This window comes from Artemia franciscana, chromosome 19 (genome assembly GCF_032884065.1).
Source record: "Artemia franciscana chromosome 19, ASM3288406v1, whole genome shotgun sequence".
NCBI classification, from domain to species: Eukaryota; Metazoa; Arthropoda; class Branchiopoda; order Anostraca; family Artemiidae; genus Artemia; species Artemia franciscana.
Genome location: NC_088881.1, coordinates 29,539,385 through 29,562,236, shown reverse-complemented (window position 1 = coordinate 29,562,236; position 22,852 = coordinate 29,539,385). Strand labels below are relative to the sequence as shown.

Below are 22,852 nucleotides of genomic sequence, written 5' to 3'. Positions count from 1 at the left end.
CCTGAAAAAACTGGATCAGGTGACGTCAAAACTGAAAAAACTAAAAAAAGGCAAAAACTACAAAAAAAACTAAAAACTAATAAAAAAAATAAAAAAGCTAAAAAACTAAAAAAACTATAAAGGTAAAAACCAATAAAAAACTAAAAAAAAAACTGAAAAAACTAAAAAAAGGCAAAAACTACAAAAAAAAACTAAAAACTAATAAAAAAAGTAAAAAAGCTAAAAAACTAAAAAAACTAAAAAAACTAAAAAAAGGTAAAAAACTAAAAAAAATAAAAAATAAAAAAAAACTAAAAAAAGGAAAAAACTGAAAAATAAGCTAAAATAAAGGTAAAAACCAATAAAAAACTAAAAAGAAAAAAAGGAAAAAACTAATAAATGACGACACTCAAAGAGAAAGCGACCAGGACAAAAGGAATGTTCGATTAGCAATCAACAAAGCACCGGGACACAGGGAGTATAAATGACGACCAGGACAAAGCACCGGGACATAGGGAGTATAAATGACGACCAGGACATAAGTAAAAAAAAATTAACAAAACTAAAAAGAAGGTAAAAACTACAAAAAAACTAAAAAGAAAAAAAAACTAAAAACTAATAAAAAAACTAAAAAATCTAAAAATCTAAATAAACTAAAAAAGAAAAAAAAGGAAAAAAATAAAGGAGAAAAACAAAACTAAAAAACGAATGTATATACAGACCGGTACACCGGGATACAAATGACGACCGGGACACAGGGAATATAAATGACGACCGGGACACAGGGACACAACTACAACGGGGACACCGGGGGAAACAGGGGGATATAAATGACGACCGGGACAAAAAAACTAAAAAGAAAAAAAAACTAAAAACTAATAAAAAAACTAAAAAATCTAAAAATCTAAATAAGCTAAAAAAGAAAAAAAAAGGAAAAAAATAAAGGAGAAAAACAAAACTAAAAAACGAATGTATATACAGACCGGGACACCGGGATACAAATGACGACCGGGACACAGGGAATATAAATGACGACCGGGACACAGGGACACAACTACAACGGGGACACCGGAGGAAACAGGGGGATGTAAATGACGACCGGGACACCGGGACAGGGAATGGTCGATTAGCAATCACCATCAACAAAGCTCAAGGGCAATCATTAGAATCATGAGGTATAGATCTGAATACAGATTGTTTTCCCATGGACCATTATATGTTGCATGTTCAAGAGTCGGTAAACCTGACAATCTATTTATATGCAAAGACAATGGGACAGCAAAGAATGTTGTATATTCGCAAGTTTTACGTAGTTAAAACCATATATATATATATCTATCTATATTCAAAAAAAAAACTGAAAAAACTAAAAAAAGGCAAAAACTACAAAAAAAAAACTAAAAACTAATAAAAAAAGTAAAAAAGCTAAAAAACTAAAAAAACTAAAAAAACTAAAAAAAGGTAAAAAACTAAAAAAAATAAAAAATAAAAAAAAACTAAAAAAAAGGAAAAAACTGAAAAATAAGCTAAAATAAAGGTAAAAACCAATAAAAAACTAAAAAGAAAAAAAGGAAAAAACTAATAAATGACGACACTCAAAGCGAAAGCGACCAGGACAAAAGGAATGTTCGATTAGCAATCAACAAAGCACCGGGACACAGGGAGTATAAATGACGACCAGGACAAAGCACCGGGACATAGGGAGTATAAATGACGACCAGGACATAAGTAAAAAAAAATTAACAAAACTAAAAAGAAGGTAAAAACTACAAAAAAACTAAAAAGAAAAAAAAACTAAAAACTAATAAAAAAACTAAAAAATCTAAAAATCTAAATAAACTAAAAAAGAAAAAAAAAGGAAAAAAATAAAGGAGAAAAACAAAACTAAAAAACGAATGTATATACAGACCGGTACACCGGGATACAAATGACGACCGGGACACAGGGAATATAAATGACGACCGGGACACAGGGACACAACTACAACGGGGACACCGGGGGAAACAGGGGGATATAAATGACGACCGGGACAAAAAAACTAAAAAGAAAAAAAAACTAAAAACTAATAAAAAAACTAAAAAATCTAAAAATCTAAATAAGCTAAAAAAGAAAAAAAAAGGAAAAAAATAAAGGAGAAAAACAAAACTAAAAAACGAATGTATATACAGACCGGGACACCGGGATACAAATGACGACCGGGACACAGGGAATATAAATGACGACCGGGACACAGGGACACAACTACAACGGGGACACCGGAGGAAACAGGGGGATGTAAATGACGACCGGGACACCGGGACAGGGAATGGTCGATTAGCAATCACCATCAACAAAGCTCAAGGGCAATCATTAGAATCATGAGGTATAGATCTGAATACAGATTGTTTTCCCATGGACCATTATATGTTGCATGTTCAAGAGTCGGTAAACCTGACAATCTATTTATATGCAAAGACAATGGGACAGCAAAGAATGTTGTATATTCGCAAGTTTTACGTAGTTAAAACCATATATATATATATATCTATCTATATTCACAGGTGGGACATAGGGACACAACTACAATGGCGCGTAACTAATATGGCGCGTAACGACTTACGCGCGCGGGGGGGCTTGGGGGGGGCGCGAAGCGCCCCCACCAACTAGGTGTTGGGGTGGTGCTTCGCGCCACCCCAACAGCTAGTATATATATATATATATATATATATATATATATATATATATATATATATGTATATGTTTTTAACTACGTAAAATTGCGAATATACAACATTCTTCGCTGTCCCATTGTCTGTACATATAAATAGATTGTCAGGTTTACCGACTCTTGAACATGCAACATATAATTGTCCATGGGAAAAACAATCCGTATTCAGATCTATACCTCATTATTCTAATGATTGCCCTTGAGCTTTGTTGATGGTGATTGCTAATCAATCACCATGCGTCCCCGTTGTAGTTTTGTCCCTTTGTCCCAGTCGTCATTTATAGACGACAGCCATGACGTCAGTCGACAAACAAACATGACGTCAGTCGACACACAAACATGACATCAGTCGACACACACGTTTCAATCGTCATTTGTTTCCCGGTGTCCCAGTCTGTAATTTCTCTTTGAGTGTCACGGTCGTCATTTATAATCCCTGTGTCCCGGTCTGTATATACATTCGTTTTTTAATTGGTATATGATGAAATAAATTTTTTGTTTTTTTCCTTTTTGTCTTTTCAGGTTTTTTACTTTTATACTTTTTTTTAGTTTTTTTCGTTTTTATTTTCATTTTTTAGTGTTCTATTTCTCCTTTTTTTCAGGTTTTTTCCCTTTTTTCTTTTTTTTTTCTTTTTCAGTTTTTAGTTTTTTTTAATTTTTAGGTGTTTTTAGTTGTTTAGTTGTCAACTACAACGGGAACGCCGGGGGCACAGTGGGGATATATAAATGACGATGGGGACACAGGGAATGTTTGATTAGCAATCACCATCAACAAAGCTCAAGGGTAATCATTAGAATAATGAGGTATAGATCTGAATACAGATTGTTTTTCCCATGGACAATTATATGTTGCATGTTCAAGAGTCGGTAAACCTGAAAATCTATTTATATGTACAGACAATGGGACAGCGAAGAATGTTGTATATTCGAAAGTTTTACGTAGTTAAAAACATATTTTATACATATACTAGTTGGTGGGGGCGCTTCGTGACCCCCAATCCCCCCAGCGCGCGTAAGTCGTTACACGCCATATTAGTTATACACCATTGTAGTTGTGTTCCTGTGTCCCACCTGTGAATATATATATGTATATATATATATATATATATATATATATATATATATATATATATATATATATATATATATATATATATATATATATATATATATATATATATATGTATATATATATATATATATATATATATATATATATATATATATATATATATATATATATATATATATATATATATATAAATAAGTTGTCTGTGTGTGTGTGTCTGGGTCTGTCAGGTGACGTCATATTTGTATGTTGACTGACGTCATGTTTTCGACTGACGAAATTACAGACCGGGACATCGAGACACAAATGACGACCGGGACATAGGGAATATAAATGACGACCGGGACATTCGAAGAGAAAGCGATTTGGACACAGGGAATGTTCGATTAGCAATCACCATCGACAAAGTGCCGGGACACAAATGACGACCGGGACACAGGGACCAGGATATAAGTAAAAAAACTAAAAAAACTAAAAAAAGGTAAAAACTACACAAAAAACCAAAAAGGAAAAAAAACGACTAAAAAACTAATAAAAAACTAAAAAAGCTAAAAAACTAAAAAAACTAAAAAAGAAAAAAAAATCAAAAAAGGAAAAAAACTGAAAAATAAAGGAGAAAAAAAACTAAAAAAATAAAAATAAAAACTAAAAAGGTAAAAACTACAAAAAAACAAAGCTCAAGGGCAATCATTAGAATCATGAGGTATACCTAAAAAAATTAAAAAAAAGATAAAAAACTAAAAACTAAAAAAAAGCAATTCAAAAACGAATGTATATACAGACCGGGACACCGGGACACAAATGACTACCGGGACACCGGGACACAAGGAATATAAATGACGACCGGGACACTCAAAGAGAAATTACAGACTGGGACACCGGGACACAAATGACGACCGGGACACAGGGAATATAAATGACGACCGGGACACAGGGACACAACTACAACAGGGACGCCGGGGGGCACAGGGGGATATATAAATGACGACGGCGACACAGGGAATGGTCGATTAGCAATCACCATCAACAAAGCTCATGGGCAATCATTAGAATCATAAGGTATAGATCTGAATACGGATTGTTTTCCCATGGACAATTATATGTTGCATGTTCAAGAGTCGGTAAACCTGACAATTTATTTATATGTACAGACAATGGGACAGCGAAGAATGTTGTATATTCGCAATTTTACGTAGTTAAAAACATATACATATACATATATATATATATATATATATATATATATATATATATATATATATATATATATATATATATATATATATATTGGGGGGGGCGCGAAGCGCCCCCACCAACTAGGTGTTGGGGTGGCGCGAAGCGCCACCCCAACAGCTAGTATATATATATATATATATATATATATATATATATATATATATATATATATATATATGTATATGTTTTTAACTACGTAAAATTGCGAATATACAACATTCTTCGCTGTCCCATTGTCTGTACATATAAATAGATTGTCAGGTTTACCGACTCTTGAACATGCAACATATAATTGTCCATGGGAAAAACAATCCGTATTCAGATCTATACCTCATTATTCTAATGATTGCCCTTGAGCTTTGTTGATGGTGATTGCTAATCAATCACCATGCGTCCCCGTTGTAGTTTTGTCCCTTTGTCCCAGTCGTCATTTATAGACGACAGCCATGACGTCAGTCGACAAACAAACATGACGTCAGTCGACACACAAACATGACATCAGTCGACACACACGTTTCAATCGTCATTTGTTTCCCGGTGTCCCAGTCTGTAATTTCTCTTTGAGTGTCACGGTCGTCATTTATAATCCCTGTGTCCCGGTCTGTATATACATTCGTTTTTTAATTGGTATATGATGAAATAAATTTTTAGTTTTTTTCCTTTTTGTCTTTTCAGGTTTTTTACTTTTATACTTTTTTTTAGTTTTTTTCGTTTTTATTTTCATTTTTTAGTTTTCTATTTCTCCTTTTTTTCAGGTTTTTTTCCTTTTTTCTTTTTTTTTCTTTTTCAGTTTTTAGTTTTTTTTAATTTTTAGGTGTTTTTAGTTGTTTAGTTGTCAACTACAACGGGAACGCCGGGGGCACAGTGGGGATATATAAATGACGATGGGGACACAGGGAATGTTTGATTAGCAATCACCATCAACAAAGCTCAAGGGTAATCATTAGAATAATGAGGTATAGATCTGAATACAGATTGTTTTTCCCATGGACAATTATATGTTGCATGTTCAAGAGTCGGTAAACCTGAAAATCTATTTATATGTACAGACAATGGGACAGCGAAGAATGTTGTATATTCGAAAGTTTTACGTAGTTAAAAACATATTTTATACATATACTAGTTGGTGGGGGCGCTTCGTGACCCCCAATCCCCCCAGCGCGCGTAAGTCGTTACACGCCATATTAGTTATACACCATTGTAGTTGTGTTCCTGTGTCCCACCTGTGAATATATATATGTATATATATATATATATATATATATATATATATATATATATATATATATATATATATATATATATATATATATATATATATATATATATATATGTATATATATATATATATATATATATATATATATATATATATATATATATATAAATAAGTTGTCTGTGTGTGTGTGTCTGGGTCTGTCAGGTGACGTCATATTTGTATGTTGACTGACGTCATGTTTTCGACTGACGAAATTACAGACCGGGACATCGAGACACAAATGACGACCGGGACATAGGGAATATAAATGACGACCGGGACATTCGAAGAGAAAGCGATTTGGACACAGGGAATGTTCGATTAGCAATCACCATCGACAAAGTGCCGGGACACAAATGACGACCGGGACACAGGGACCAGGATATAAGTAAAAAAACTAAAAAAACTAAAAAAAGGTAAAAACTACACAAAAAACCAAAAAGGAAAAAAACGACTAAAAAACTAATAAAAAACTAAAAAAGCTAAAAAACTAAAAAAACTAAAAAAGAAAAAAAAATCAAAAAAGGAAAAAAACTGAAAAATAAAGGAGAAAAAAAACTAAAAAAATAAAAATAAAAACTAAAAAGGTAAAAACTACAAAAAAACAAAGCTCAAGGGCAATCATTAGAATCATGAGGTATACCTAAAAAAATTAAAAAAAAGATAAAAAACTAAAAACTAAAAAAAAGCAATTCAAAAACGAATGTATATACAGACCGGGACACCGGGACACAAATGACTACCGGGACACCGGGACACAAGGAATATAAATGACGACCGGGACACTCAAAGAGAAATTACAGACTGGGACACCGGGACACAAATGACGACCGGGACACAGGGAATATAAATGACGACCGGGACACAGGGACACAACTACAACAGGGACGCCGGGGGGCACAGGGGGATATATAAATGACGACGGCGACACAGGGAATGGTCGATTAGCAATCACCATCAACAAAGCTCATGGGCAATCATTAGAATCATAAGGTATAGATCTGAATACGGATTGTTTTCCCATGAACAATTATATGTTGCATGTTCAAGAGTCGGTAAACCTGACAATTTATTTATATGTACAGACAATGGGACAGCGAAGAATGTTGTATATTCGCAATTTTACGTAGTTAAAAACATATACATATACATATATATATATATATATATATATATATATATATATATATTATATATATATATATATATATATATATATATATATATACATATATATATATATATATATATATATATATATATATATATATATATATATATATATATATATATATATATATATTATGTATATATATATATATATATATATATATATATATATATATATATATATATATATATATATATATATATATATATATATATATATATATATATACTAGCTGTTGGGGTGGCGCTTCGCGCCACCCCAACACCTAGTTGGTTGGGCGCTTCGCGCCCCCCCAAGCCCCCCCGCGCGCGTAAGTCGTTACGCGCCATATTAGTTACGCGCCATTGTAGCTGTGTCCCTGTGTCCCACCTGTGAATAGAGATAGATATAAATATATATTTTTAACTACGTAAAACATGCGAATATACAACATTCTTCGCTGTCCCATTGTCTGTGCATATAAATAGCATTTATATTCCAAGTGTCCCGGTCGTCATTTGTGTCCTGGTGTCCCAGTTTATAATTTCTTTTTGAGTGTCCCGGTCGTCATTTATATTCCCTGTGTCCCAGTGTCCCGGTCGTCATTTGTGTCCTGGTGTCCCGGTCTGTAATTTATATTCAAACAATCCCTGTGTCTCAGTCGTCAATTAAATATCCTGCCTGTGCCCCCGGTGTCCCCGTTGTAGTTGTGTCCCTGTGTCCCGGTCGTCATTTATATTCCCGGTCGTGATTTGTGTCCGGGTGTCCCAGTCTGTAATTTTTCTTTGAGGTTCCCGGTCGTCATTTATATTCCCTCTGTGTCGGTCGTCATTTGTGTCCCGGTCTGTAATTTATCTTTGAGTGTTTTTTTCTTTTTAGTTTTTTTTAGTTTTTTACATTTTTTCAGTTTTTTTTTTTCTTCTTTATTTTTCAGCGTCACTATGAAGTACATATCGCCGAACCTTTGTTTTTTAACTTAAATCTGGTAGGCATTGATGACCTTATCCAAGTCAAAATCCCAAACCCAATCATCATCGCTATCATTTTCAGTTTTGATATGTTTTGACTCTCACTCTCCAGGTGGATTTTCATCTAACTGCGCGGTTTTGCGTTCTTTAGCCGCAAGCCTGTTTTCTTGCTGTTCTTGTGATTCCTCGGCACGTTTTCTTCTCTTACTTTCTCTATCAGCTGCAGGCCTGTTTTCTTGCTGTTCTTGTGATTCCTCGGCACGCTTTCTTTTCTTACTTTCTCTATCAGCAGCAAGTTTTTTGGCATAGACTCTTTGAGCAGCTTCCTCGGCTGTTGCCATTGTAGGTTCTTCAGTCATTTTACAATTAAACATTTTTCCCTGAACGCATGTCTTAAATATCTTTAATGACGTCACCGTCATAGCAAAAATGACGACAACTAACTTCATGACGTCAGCCGACACAGAAACATGACGTCACCTGATCCACAGACTGACAGACAACTTATTTATATATATATATATCTATATATATATATATATATATATATATATATATATATATATATATATATATATATATATATATATATATATATATATATATATATATATATATTCACAGGTAGGACACAGGGACACGACTACAATGGCGCGTAACTAATATGGCGTGTAACGGATTACGCGCGCGGGGGGCTTGGGGGGGCGAAGCCCCCCAACCAACTAGGCGTTGGGATGGCGCGAAGCGCCACCCAAACAGCTTGTACATATATATATATATATATATATATATATATATATATATATATATATATATATTGCTGTTTGACCTATGTGATTGTATGGATGAGTAGGGTTAAGGCCTCATTCAAGTGCTGGTCTATATTAATCACTAATTTAGGAAAACAGTCTTCCTTTTCTCCTTCTGTCTCTTTTTTTTTTTTTTTTTTTTTTTGTGCTGTAGCATTGGTGATTTCTCTTTTCATGATATATATATATATATATATATATATATATATATATATATATATATATATATATATATATATATATATATATATATATATATATATATATATATATATATATATGTCTGTATACTCCCTGTATACATCCCTGTATTATACTCCCTGTGTCCCGGTCGTCATTTGTGTCCCGGTGCTTTGTTGATGGTGATTGCTAATCGAACATTCCTTGTGTCCCGGTTTCTTTCTCTTTGAGCGTCCCGATCGTCATAAATATTCCCTATGTCCCGGTGTCCCGGTCGTCATTTGTGTCCCGATGTCCCGGTCTGTAATTTTGTCAGTCAAAAACATGACGTCAGTCGACACACGAACATGACGTCACTCGACAGACCCACACACACACAGACAACTTATTTTTATATAGATAGATATAAATCTATATTCAAAGGTGGGACACAGGGACACAACTACAATGGCGCGTAACTATTATGGAGCGTAACGACTTGCGCGCATTGGGTTTTTTTTTTTTGGGGGGGGCAAAGCGCCCCCACCAACTATGTGTTTCAGTGGCACGAAGTGCCACCCTAACAGCTAGTCTATATATATAATGAATGAATGAATGAACTTTATTACCCGTAAAGTATAAAAAAAACAAAGAACGGAGTATTATAAATAAATAAATAAACAAAACAAATACGATGAACAGCGAAGAAAAACAAAATTCAAACTAACAAAAGACAACATGGACTAATCAACCAGTATCAATATTGAAAAAAGGCTGCAGAGGGTCATAAACGTGAATAAAGTTGACAGTCTTTTTACATAAATCATCACTGGAAGACCGAATCCGAGAAGGCACATCTACTAAACCAAATCGAGCAATTATTTTTTTGTTTCGGTGCCATCTAGGAAGCCGGAGGAGGAATTTGCAATATCTGAAATAAGCCGTACGTAGAGTATGTCGATCTTTCTTACGAAACAGATGAGCCATGCCTGATAAAAACAAAAGCACAGGGGCGCAATAAGCGTTATAAATCATGCACAAACCGTTGCGGTTGTAACGGCTTTTGTTTGGGGATATTTTTCCGTAAGCGATGCGTAGGTTTTTCACGGCTTGATTTACTAGGGATGAACAGGTAGTGGAAAGTGTTGGGCCAAAACACAGACCAAGCCAACTAACTAAAGAATAGCATGGCAGAACTGCAGTCCCAGTAACGAATGGAGCGACCGCATAAGGGCTATTAAAACAACTAAACTCGCATTTAGACGCATTAAATGACAGTCCAATCTTAGATAGTTCATTGGTTAATACAGTAAAATTAGAAAGCAATCTACGGCGAGTTCGGGCAACAAGAAGAACGTCATCTGCATATGCAATATAAGACAAACCAGTATTACCGTAAAAAACAGAACTTCTAAGGGGACGCAGGCACCATGCAAGCACGCATTTAAATATACTAGGAGACAACACGGCACCTTGCCGAACTCCCTTATTAAATTTTACAGGGTCAGATATTTGGCCATTCCAGGTAACTTGAATTTTAAACTTTGAATACCAAGAAGACAATAAACTTAGCACGGAAGGATTAACACCTGAAGACGCAAGGGAAAATAGAGCCTGAGTGTGCACAATATTGTCGAAAGCTCCAGAAATATCAACAGTAAGACAGTTTAAAGACATTTTAGCTTTTACGGCATCTTTCATGAGTCGGCTTAAAACATGATGTGCATGGGAGCAACCGAAACTTTTCCGAAAGTCAAATTGAAAAGGCGTAAAATCACAATTCGACTCAATTTCTGGTAGTAACAAATGTTCAAGAAACTTATAAATGTAGTGTATTCCGTCTGTCTGTCACTAAGTATGACGTCAATATATAAATCTATAAAAAAACTGAATAAATGAAAAAAACTAAAAGGAAACTGAAAAAATAAAAAAAAAAATAAATAAACTAAGAAAATAAAAATAAAAAAAATAAAAAAAGAAAACTAAAAAAGAAAAAAAAAAGAAAAGAAGAAACTAAAAAAGAAAAAACAAAACGAAAAGAAAAAACCAAAAATAAGGAAAAACTAAAAAAGGAAAAACTAAAAAAAATAAAATAAAAAAGGAGACAAAAACTAAAGAAAAAGAAAAACAAGATATAATACAAAGACTAAGAGAAAAGAAATAAAAAATGAGAATTAAAAAAGGTCAAAAACTAAAAAAAAACGAAAAAAACGCAAAAAAGGAAGAAACTAAAAAATAGAAAAAAATAGAAAAGAAAAAAACTAAAAAAATAAAAAGCTAAAAAGAAAAAACTAAAAAAACAACAACTAGAATAAAAGACAAAAAGACGAAAACAAAATAAAAATAAAAAATAAAAATTAAAACTAACAAAAACTAAAAACCTAAATAAGATAAAAAAGTAAATAAAACTTAAAAAGAAAAAAGAAAGAGAAAAATAAAAAATAAAACTAAAAAAGAAAATGGAAGAAACTAAAATAAGAACTAAAACTAAAAAACTAAAAAAGAAAAGAAGCCGCCAACACCCAGCTATGCATATATATATATATATATATATATATATATATATATATATATATATATATATATATATATATATATATATATATATATATATATATATATATATATATATATATATATATATATATATATATATATATATATATATATATATATATAGCTGGGTCTCGGCGGCTTTTTTTCTTTATATATATATATATAAATATATATATATATATATATATATATATATATATATATATATATATATATATATATATATGTATATATATATATATATATATATCTGGCCTTAAAGACTAGCCTGACTAGCATGTCTTAAGTTTTCCTAAGTTTTCAAAATACAGACCATAGCACCAATTCCTAAGTAGATTTAATTGACGGACCAAAAGCCTACCCAAGGTAAAAGGCAACTAGCCAGCCATTTCGAGATAAAGACACTACTACCAACTCATAAGTGGTACACTAGAGTCTGAAATAAGTGAATTACGTTTTTACAAAGGTCTGGGACGAAAGAATCGTATTTTTTTGGAGTTAGTCTAATGAAGATGGAACTCATCAGGATTCAGCCAGACAAAGCCACTACTAACAATTCACCATTGATATACTAGAGTCTGAAATAAACGAATTAGAATTTTCACCAAAGTCTGAGCTATATGAATTGAATTCTTTTTAATATTAGAGACACATAAAGTGGGAATTTACCATGATTCAGCACAACTTCCTTTTATTTACATGATTAACATAATAAAAGCAATATCCTAAAAGACTCGATGACCCGTTATTTGGGAAACGACACAGAATAAATAAATAACTTTTTAACTAGACATAAACATATTAAACAACGTAGAAATATAAATCTATTAGGAAAAGAAATTAACTCATCGGCTGTCCCAACAATGGTTATTGATATATGATATGGTGTTGGTCAAACAAAGACACTGTTACCAGCTAAAAAGTGATAATCTAGAATCTGAAATAGATGAGTTAGGTCTTTCCCAAAAATGGAGGGAGATGAATTGGATGCAATTTAGAGTTAAAGACAGATAGTTGGAAATCTTCAAGTTTAAGTCAAACACAGGCACTATTACCAGCTCATACGTAGTCTACCAGAGTCTGAAGTAGGTGAATTAGCTTTTTAGTAAAGTCTGAGGGCGATGAATCAGATTCTTTTTAGAGTTAGTGACACGGTCACTACTTCAAGCTTGAAAGTGGTATACTAGTCTGAAACAAGTGAAGTATGTTTTTACTAAAGTCTGAGAGAGATAAATCGGTTTCTCTTTTAGAGTTAGAGACATATGAAGTGAAAATTATCTAAAATTCAGTCAGATACAGACACTATTACGAGCTCACAAGTGGTATACTAGAGTCTGAAATAGTTGAATTAGGTTTTTACAAAAGTCTGAGAGAGATGAACCGGATTTTGTTAGAATTAGAAACATCCCATGTGGGAATATATCTAGATTCAGTCAGACACAGAAACTACTACCAGTTCGTAAGTGGTATACTAGAGTCTGAAATAGGTGAACTTCATTTAGCGTAGTGCGCAACGCAAAGGTAGCCTGAATGACCCAAACTTGAATGAAGTTATTTGAAACAACGTTTGACTTTAGGTTTGCAGCAGGTACCCAGATCCATTTGAAATATCAGTTGTGCTGTCATTAGTTGTTTGCCAAGTTCATATGTCTGTAACTCTAAAAGGAATAGTTAAAAACCCAATTCACCCATTTCAGACTCCAGGACTTAAATTTTTCAAACTTAGAAATTTTTGGACTAGAATTTTCAAAAAAGGTCGTTCAAAATGTTTTTTACTCCGTTTTGCACAAAGCTCGATGAAGATACACTTCTTTGAGTCAAATGTGTGGTTCAAAATGTTTTGTACTCTGTTTGGCAAAAAAGCTTAGTGAAGATCAGTTTCTTAGAATCAAATGTGTGCTTCAAATTTTTTTTGTACTCTGTTTTACACCAAGCTCGAAGAACATACATGTCTTTTAATCAAATATATGGTACAAAATGTTATACACTCTGTTTTGAAGACATTATACACTAGATATGGTATAATCGCCTCTGAAATGAATGAATTAGGTTTTACCAAACTCTGAGAAAAAAAATCCGAGATATTCTAGAGTTTGATACATATGAAATGGGAATTTATCAAGATTCGGTCCAACAGAGACGCTGCTATCAGCTCATAAGTGGCACACTAGAGTTTGAAACAGGTGAGTAAGGTTTTTTCTAAGGTGTGATAGCGATGAATCCGAATCTTTTTAAAGTCAGAGACACATAGGGGGAATGTATCCTGATTCAGTTGGAGACAGAAAGTACTTCTCACTTATAAGTCATATACTAGAGTATGAAATAGCGGAATTATGTAAGTCTTAGATAGATAGAGAGAGAGAGAGAGAGAGAGAGAGAGAGAGGAGAGAGAGAGAGAGAGAGAGAGGAGAGAGAGAGAGAGAGAGAGAGAGAGAGAGAGAGAGAGAGAGAGAGAGAGAGAGAGAGGAGAGAGAGAGAGAGGAGAGAGAGAGAGAGGAGAGAGAGGAGAGAGAGAGAGAGAGAGAGAGAGAGAGAGAAAGAGAGAGAGAGAGAGAGAGAGAGAGAGAGAGAGAGAGAGAGAGAGAAGTTTATTAATATTAAATAGAACCCAATACAAAATACAATTCAAAATCGAATTACAATACACATAGTTCCCCTCGAAAGGCTCCATGGCCAGGATTACAGGGGGGATGAGAAAAAAAATTATTATACAAGCAGTAAATTCAATATAGGCAATCACACATAGCATTTCACAGGCAATATATTTATGCGGGATACACTATAAGCAAAAAAAAAACAGAAGTTGGCCACTGAACGATTTGGCAAGCAAGCATAGAACAAAATTAAGACTAACTAATTTTCAGTAATTTGAATGTGTGTATTATTTTATTACCAATTTTGATGTCACAGACTTGGATTGTCAATGTTAGCAGCTCTGCAAGGTTTCTCGAAAAAACTCCTAGTGATGAGCTTAGAAAAAAAAACTATCCACTCCAGGTATGGTAGCTGAGGAAATCAGCCAGCTTATAAAGGAGTTTCTTGAGTCAGAAAGCTCGAAATAATTCAGAAAACTGATGGTCACTTTGACTTTGCAGTCTCTAAGGTTTGTTTAAGTGTCTTGACAAGTCCAACATAGGGTTTTCCAGTAAGACCTACGTGAGGACGTAGACAACTAGAATACAAGAATTTTAGAAATTTTTGAGTTGAGGGATAAGGGGGAAGCATAAAAATCTATCCATGCTATAATTTATCCTCTAAAGCCGATTCTGATGTTTTTACTGATCTACTTCTGAGCGAATTTAGAAATGTTATCTAAAATATTTTAGAAATATTTAAATCGGAATTTTAGAAATTTTTGAGGTTGGGTAAGAGGGGGAATTAAAACATATTCCCATGACATAATTTGTCCTCTAAAGTCGACTCTGATGTTTTTACTGGTCAATCTCTCCGCGGTTTTGAAAAATTGAAAGTATTTAAACCAGAATTTTGGAAATTTCTTAGTTGGGGAGAAGGGGGAAGTCAAAAATATCTTTCCATGACATAATCTATCCTCTAAAATCGATTCTGATGTTTTTACTGGTCTATCTCTCAGCGCTTTAGAAATAATTAAAAAGTATCTAAACTAGAATTTTGGAAATTTTTGAGTTGGGGTAGAAGGGGGAATTCAAAAACTTCTTCTTTGACATAATTTTTTATCTAAAGTCAATTCTGATGTTTGTAATGGCGTATCTCGGAGCACTTTAGAGAAATTTAAAAATAACCAAAACATGAATTTTTTTTTAATTTTCATTTGGTGGAGAAGAGGGAAGTCAAAAACATCGTCCCATGACATAATCTATCCTTGAAAGTCGATTCTAATGTTTTCTTTCAGCACCATAGAAACATTTAAAAAGGTATCCAAACTAGAATTACAAAAAAATTGAGCTGGGGGAGGAGGAGGAATTTAAAAAATCGTCCCTTATGACATAATTTGTCCTCTGAAGTCGATTCTGATGTATTTAATGGTCTAACTCTCAGTGGGTTTAGTAATGTTGTTGAAACATATTTTAGAGATACTTAAAAAGTATCTAAACTAGAATTTTTAAAATTTTGAGTTGGGAAAAGAGGGGGAGAATTAGAACATCTTCTTATGATATAATGTGTCATATAAAGTTAAGTCTGATGTTTTATTGGCCTGTCTCTCAGCGCTTTAGAAAAATTTAGAAAGTATCTAAACTAGAATTTTTGAAATTTTTGAGTTCTAGGAAAAGGGGGAAGCCAAAAACATCTATCCATGACATTATCTATCCTCTAAAGTCGATTCTGATGTTTTTACCGGTCTATCTCTCAGCACTTTAGAAATATATAAAAAGTATCTAAACTAGAATTATAGAAATTTTTGAGTTTGGGGAGAAAGGCAAGTGAAAACATGTTCCCATGACATAATCAGTAGTAGTAGTAAAAGTAGGAGTAGTAGTAGCAGCAGTAGTATTAACATTAGTAGTAGTAGTAGAAAACTATAGGATATCTTCAAGGTTTTATAAAACAACCCACTGAGATAAAATTGAAGAGTATGAGAGAAATTAGTAATAGATAATAAAACCTTGGAAAAACGCAAGGTTAGCTATGTGGAGCTTTAGTCAGACACTTCCAGTTCCACTGCAAAGGCACTGGAAAGTAGTAGTAGTAGTAGCTGTAGTATTTATTTGGAGAAAGAAGTTATTTGGGGAAAGTAGAAGTAGTAATAGTAGGGGTAGCAGTATTTATCTGGCAAATAAGTTATTTGGAAAAGTAGTAGCAGTAGAAGTAGTAGCAGCACTTGTAGGAACAGCAGTAGTAGTAGTATTTGGTTGGGCAAAGAAGTTATTTGGGGAAAGTATTACTAGCAGTTGTAGTAGTCGTAGAAAAAATTTAACAGATGTTTAAGGTTTTATAAGACAAACCAAAGAGATAAAATTGAAAAATCTGAGAGAAATTACTAAAAATTACTAAACAAAATTACTTTGATATGATGTTAGCTTAAAAAATTAACCAAATCATGTCTGAGCATTTTAAAAGCAAATAGTGAATACGAAGAACTACCACATAATGAAAAATATGTCACATAATAGAATATTACTTATGTTCCAGTGTATGAATGGTTTAACCCCTGATGTTTTTAAAAGTTTTATCAGATTAATAGTGACCTGCATAATTTTGGAACTAGGCCAAGTGATAATATAGTTGTTGATTTGAGTTGTGGTACCAGGTATTCATTTCCAATGAAACATCTTGATTTATCTGGATAGAATCAGCTACCATTGAGCAGTAGGGTGGTGGAACTCCTACTTCAGTTTAAAAAGAATTTAAAAGATTATTATTTTGGGGGGAAATCGTTCAATTTTATTATGGCTGTTAGGGTGGGTTGGAGAGGAATAAGAGCTGGAGAGATAAGGGCAGGATGGGCAGGGAAAAAGGTGGGGTTGAAAGGCAAGGGTGGGAAGAAGAGGAGGGAGTATTGGAGATTGAATTTGTTATTATTATTATTTTTCTTATATTATTTTTAATTCAGTTACTGATTTATATACTTTTTTCTTGTGTATAGGCTATAGTTTATTTATAATAGTTGTAATTAAATAGATGATGTTTAAATAAACAGGCGAATTAATAGGTAAGTTGTTACGTGGGCTTTCGCGTGAACAAAAACCCTCCAAGGTTATCTCCAGCGCGAAATTGTTGTTTGATTTATTTGTTTGTTTTTGAATATGTAATAATAAACTTATGGATTTATTACAGTCTATAACTATAACAAAAGGAGGAAAAACAATCAAAGGCATATAAGAAATAGGAATATTTAAAAACAAAAAGTTAATTTGCATTATCAATATATTGAAAAAAATACTCCTATTTGATGGATTAGTGTTGCCAAACGGCAGTCAAAAGAAGTGCACACTGGTTTTTGTCTCGTAGATTTCTCAGTATTGTTTGAAAAGTAGCTTAACAGCCTTAGCTATAAGGTACTCCAGAAAAAGAAAAAAAAAGAACACAAAATAATACAAGGACATTGAAGACATTACAAACAACGCAATAAAAAATATTGATAATTCAACAAACCAGATTTTATTTATATATAAAAATGCAAAGAATTTAATCAAAAACCTAGTCAGCTCACTGTTTAAAGCACCAACTTTTAGGAACAGGAAATATCTTTTTAAATGTTAGTTTCTTTGAAAAAGGCTCATTAGAGAACGGTTGACATCTTCGATCTACATTATTCTTTTGCATTCATCATGGCAGTACCCTCAAAGTGACGTCATGTTGTGTCTGAATATCATAGTTCACTATACGTCATTTTCACTATATTACTTGTGATTCCGGATGCATCAACCACTTGATAAAAAGTAACGAATATGTATAGTATAAAAAAAATACTAATTGGAACCACAATTGTGGGTGTCATTTGTGTTGCTGGCATTAGAAAATACTTTTATACTAATAAAAAAAACGATCTCAAAACAGCCACCGAGGCTATGGAGTCGCAGGAAAAATTTGATGAGAAAGGAAGCGTTGAAGATTTTCAAAAAGGTGAGCCAAAAGGAGATACAAATATTGCTCAATTCGCAAAACTGGTTGTGAAAACACCAAAAGGAACCCGTGATCACAAACCCCATCAAATGAGTCTCAGAGATCCTGTATTTGAAAAAATTAAGGCAATTTTCAAACGATTTGGTGCTCCTTGCATAGACACCCCAGTTTTTGAGTTGAAAGAAATTCTGACTGGAAAGTATGGTGAGGAGTCAAAGCTGATATATAACTTAGAAGATCAGGGAGGTGAAAAGCTGAGCTTGAGATATGATTTGACTGTACCTTTTGCTAGATACCTTGCTATGAACAAAATAACCAATTTCAAAAGGTACCAAATTTCCAAAGTGTATAGAAGAGATAATCCAGCTATGATTAGAGGTAAATTCAGAGAATTTTATCAGTGTGATTTTGATATAGCTGGCGAATATGATACGATGATAGCTGATTCAGAATGCGTTGCAATTATTGCCAGTATTCTCAAGGCATTAGGATTGCCAGATTTCACAATTAAAATAAATCACAGACTTATACTAGATGGAATATTTGACGTCAGTGGAGTCCCAGTGGATAAGTTTAGGACAGTTTGTTCGTCTGTTGATAAACTCGATAAAAGCCCTTGGGAGGAAGTTAGGAAAGAAATAACTGAACAGAAAGGGATTGCTGAAGAAGTTGCTGACAAAATAGGAAAATACGTCAAGTTGAATGGAGGTAAAGAGCTAATAGATGAGCTTTTAGATAATGAAGAGTTAAGAAGATCAACTAGCAGTAAGCAGGGATTAGAAGAAATGAAGCTGTTACTGCAGTATTGCGACTTCTTGAATGTTTCTCAAAATGTAGTGTTCGATCTGAGTTTAGCCCGCGGGCTTGACTACTACACTGGTGTGATTTATGAAGCAGTTCTAAAGGCCACGGTGGTGGAAAACGGAAAAAATGTTGGGATTGGAAGTGTTGCAGGTGGAGGTCGGTATGATAACCTCGTAGGGGTGTTTGATCCGAAAGGTAAACCAGTTCCATGTGTTGGAGTGAGCATAGGAGTAGAACGTATTTTTGCATATTTGGAAGCTAATGCTGCTACAAAGCCTCGCACAACTGAAACTCAAGTTCTTGTTTGTTCTACCCAGAAGAATCTCTTAGAGCCAAAAATGAAAATTGTTACTGAGCTAAGAGAAGCAAACATCAACGCAGAAATTCTTTACAAAGCAAATCCAAATATTCTATTGCAGCTGCAATATGGTGAAAAAAATCAGATTCCTCTGGCAATAGTTATTGGTAACTCAGAAATCGAAAAAAATGTTGTGACAGTTAGAAACATTGCCACAAGAGAAGAAGAAAAAATCCCACGGGAAAGACTAATCGAAAAAATAACAGAAAGACTAAACAAATTATGAAGTGGATTTTATTTTATTCTCATATAATACCAGATTAAAAAAGAGTAACGATTCAGAGTTCATAGTGAATGCATCTATTTTAAAATCGGATATTTAGACTGCAAACTTCTTTAAACGCAATAATGAAATATATTAAAGACAATAAGTTGTATCAGTAAGTAAAACTGAGTGATATATTGTTGTATATATGTAATAACAAGAGCTAAGAGCTCATACGGCACTTGTGAAGAGGTCAGGAGAGCTAAGAGCTCATATGGTATGAGCTTTAGCAAAATTCTAAGAATCAAGAGATTGCTTGCCGGGATTTAAAATAAGAGCTCTGAGTCACAAGGTCCTTCTCAATATCAGAATGCATTAAGCCCTTTGGGAAGACACCTTTTCAAGTCAATTTGTGCAGATCCCTGACACGCCTACCAATTTTCATTGTCCTACAACGTCCAGAAGCACGAAACTCGCCAAAGCACTGAACCCTCCACCTAACTCCTCCAAAGAGAGCGGATCAAGTCCGGTTACATCAATCACGAATCTACGACATTTATAAGCGTTTTCCAAAATTTCTGATTTCCCCTCCAACTCACCACAATCCACATAATGTCACCCCCTCCAACTTCACCTAATGTCACCGCATCCGGCCGGGATTTGAAATAAGAGTCCTGTGACGTGATATCCTTCCAAACATCAATTTTCATTCAGATCCGATCACTCCTTCATAAGTCAAAATAACCTTATTTTTTATTTTTCAGAATTAACCCTCCTCTCCCAACTCCCCCGAAAAGAGAAGCTTCTTTCTGGTTATGTAAATCACGTATCTAGGACTTGTGCTTATTTTCCCACCAAGTTTCAGTCCGATCCCTACACTAAGCGTTTTCCAAAACTTAGGTTCCTCCCTCAATTCCCCCCAATGTCACTGGATCCAGTCAGGCTTTGAAATAAGAGCTCTGATACACGATATCCTTCCGAACTTCAAGTTGCATTAACATCCGATCACTCCTTCGTAAGTTAAAAATACCTCATTTTTCAAATATTTCACAATTACCCCCCCCCCCACTCCCCCAAACAGAGCAGATCCATTCCAGTTATGTTAATCACGTGTCTAGGACTACTCCTAATTTTTCCCACCACGTGTCATCTCGATTCCTCCACTCTAAGCGTTTTCTAAGATTTCAGGTCCCCCCCTCCAACTCCGCCAATGTCACCAGATCCTGAGACTAAGAGCTCTGAGACACCATATCCTTTCAAACATCAAATTTCATTAAGATTACTCATTCGCAGGTTAAAAATACTTCATTTTTTCAGTTTTTTCCGAATTAACCGGCCCCCACTCCCTCCACCAGATGGTAAAATCAGTGAAAAGACTATTCCTAATTTAGTGTGGTCCAGTCCCTGTTATGCCTACCGAATTTCATCGTCATAGCTTACCTTAAAGGGCCTAAAGTAGCAAAACCGGGATAGACCGAAAGACCGACAGATAGATCGACAGAACTTGTGATCGCTATATCTCACTTGGTACCAAGTGCCGTAAAAATTTTCGAAATCGAAATTGTTTTTATCCTTGGATATTGTTAGTAGGTTACCGTTGCTCTAGGAATATTCTTGGAATAGAAAGAATCTTAGTTAGTGTGCATTCAGCTGTGAGGCAGGTTAGGATTTAAAAAAGGATGAATTGGAGAAACAAAAATGCATGCATAATTTTGTCACTAAGGGAAAATATCTAGTTCTAGATAATGATTTTCTATAGATGTATCTTCAGAGGGAACTATTTTTCAAAGAATGCTTCATGGTATAACAAGAAATGATTCTCCATCTTTGGACTATTGTGTGAAACTTTTAGATTGTGGGCCAAACACATTTACTAAATTTATTGACATATTATTTGAAAAAAAAAAAAATTGTGATTTGCTTTTGAAAGCTATCTTAGGAAATCAATGATGATTTAAGAATCCATCCAAATGATTTTTCCATGAGAATAATAAATAAATCAAGAATTTGGATGATCCTGTCAAACCAGGTTTTTTGATGTCACTCGATTTAGAACTGGAAAAACTCTCTTTATCGATCGCAAGTCAGTTTCATTTTGGTGGTGAGTGTCGAAACTGACAAAAATGTTCTATACATGTCTACTATGTATGTATACTCTTGGCAGCTGGTCATCCTGTGAAAATCGTACAAAAATTGACGGATATGATAAAAAGTGTAGATTCTAAAATTTGTGTGAATTGTGAGGATATGCAGTACAAATCAAAGATCGTAACTCCTGTCTTAAAGATATTTGTGACTCTAACGCAAGAGGATTCCTATGCTTCAGTTGTCACTATGATAAATATGATCAGTGGGAAAATACCTATGCCGGTATGAATGGAAAGAACCCTAAACGAGATTTCAGTTAAATTCTGAGAGACTGGTATCGTCGTGGTTTTAAATTGTTTTGGGAGAAAGAATCAAGGAAATTTGGTTTCTATTACATCTTTGTGAAGATAATGGCTACTATGATCATAAACCTACTGATTTTTATTTGGCTATTACAGAATGTGATTCTCCATTTGAAAACACTGTATGTAATATTACTACAAATAAGCAAATTGAAACACGTGAATTCTACAATATGAACTAAAACAGTATTGTTGACTTAACAAAAAGATACAATAAGAATGAAGTTGAATAATAGTGCAGAAAATGTGACTCTGACTTTGCACACCAAGATCAATATACAGGGAATTCAGATGATCTACCACCATTAGTTGTTCTCAACAGCTATAAGTAGAAGAAGAAATCTAAAGAGGAAGAAAACAATTTTTATGTTATCATACATTTCTTATTAATAAACAAATGCAAAACATTTTTAGAACATTTTATTCGTAGGACACTGAAATCAATATTATACGGGTATGAAAGTATATTTTCCACTAAGGAGTTTTCAGGCGAGGGTTGTCTACGAAAATGTTGAAAAATTCAATGTAAGTATAGCCGAGAGATCGGAAAAGGATAACCAAAGCTTTTAGTTATTAAATCCTGCACTCTCTAATGGTTTTG

The 22,852-nt window shown here is 33.8% G+C and overlaps 2 protein-coding genes across 2 annotated transcripts in view; both read left to right on the top strand.

Moving 5' to 3' along the window:
• LOC136039533 (WD repeat domain phosphoinositide-interacting protein 3-like) overlaps positions 1-22,852 on the top strand; it is a 475,762-nt gene that overhangs the window by 297,206 nt on the left and 155,704 nt on the right. The gene's annotated exons all lie outside the window — the stretch shown is intronic.
• On the top strand, positions 18,380-19,822 carry LOC136039627 (histidine--tRNA ligase-like). The gene has a single exon (XM_065723524.1). It carries the CDS (start codon positions 18,380-18,382, stop codon positions 19,820-19,822), a length of 1,443 nt encoding a protein of 480 aa, XP_065579596.1.

Excerpts from the sequence above, each read along its gene's own strand:
- LOC136039627 (XM_065723524.1), top strand. The coding sequence starts at position 18,380 with ATGGAGTCGCAGGAAAAATTTGATGAGAAAGGAAGCGTTGAAGATTTT.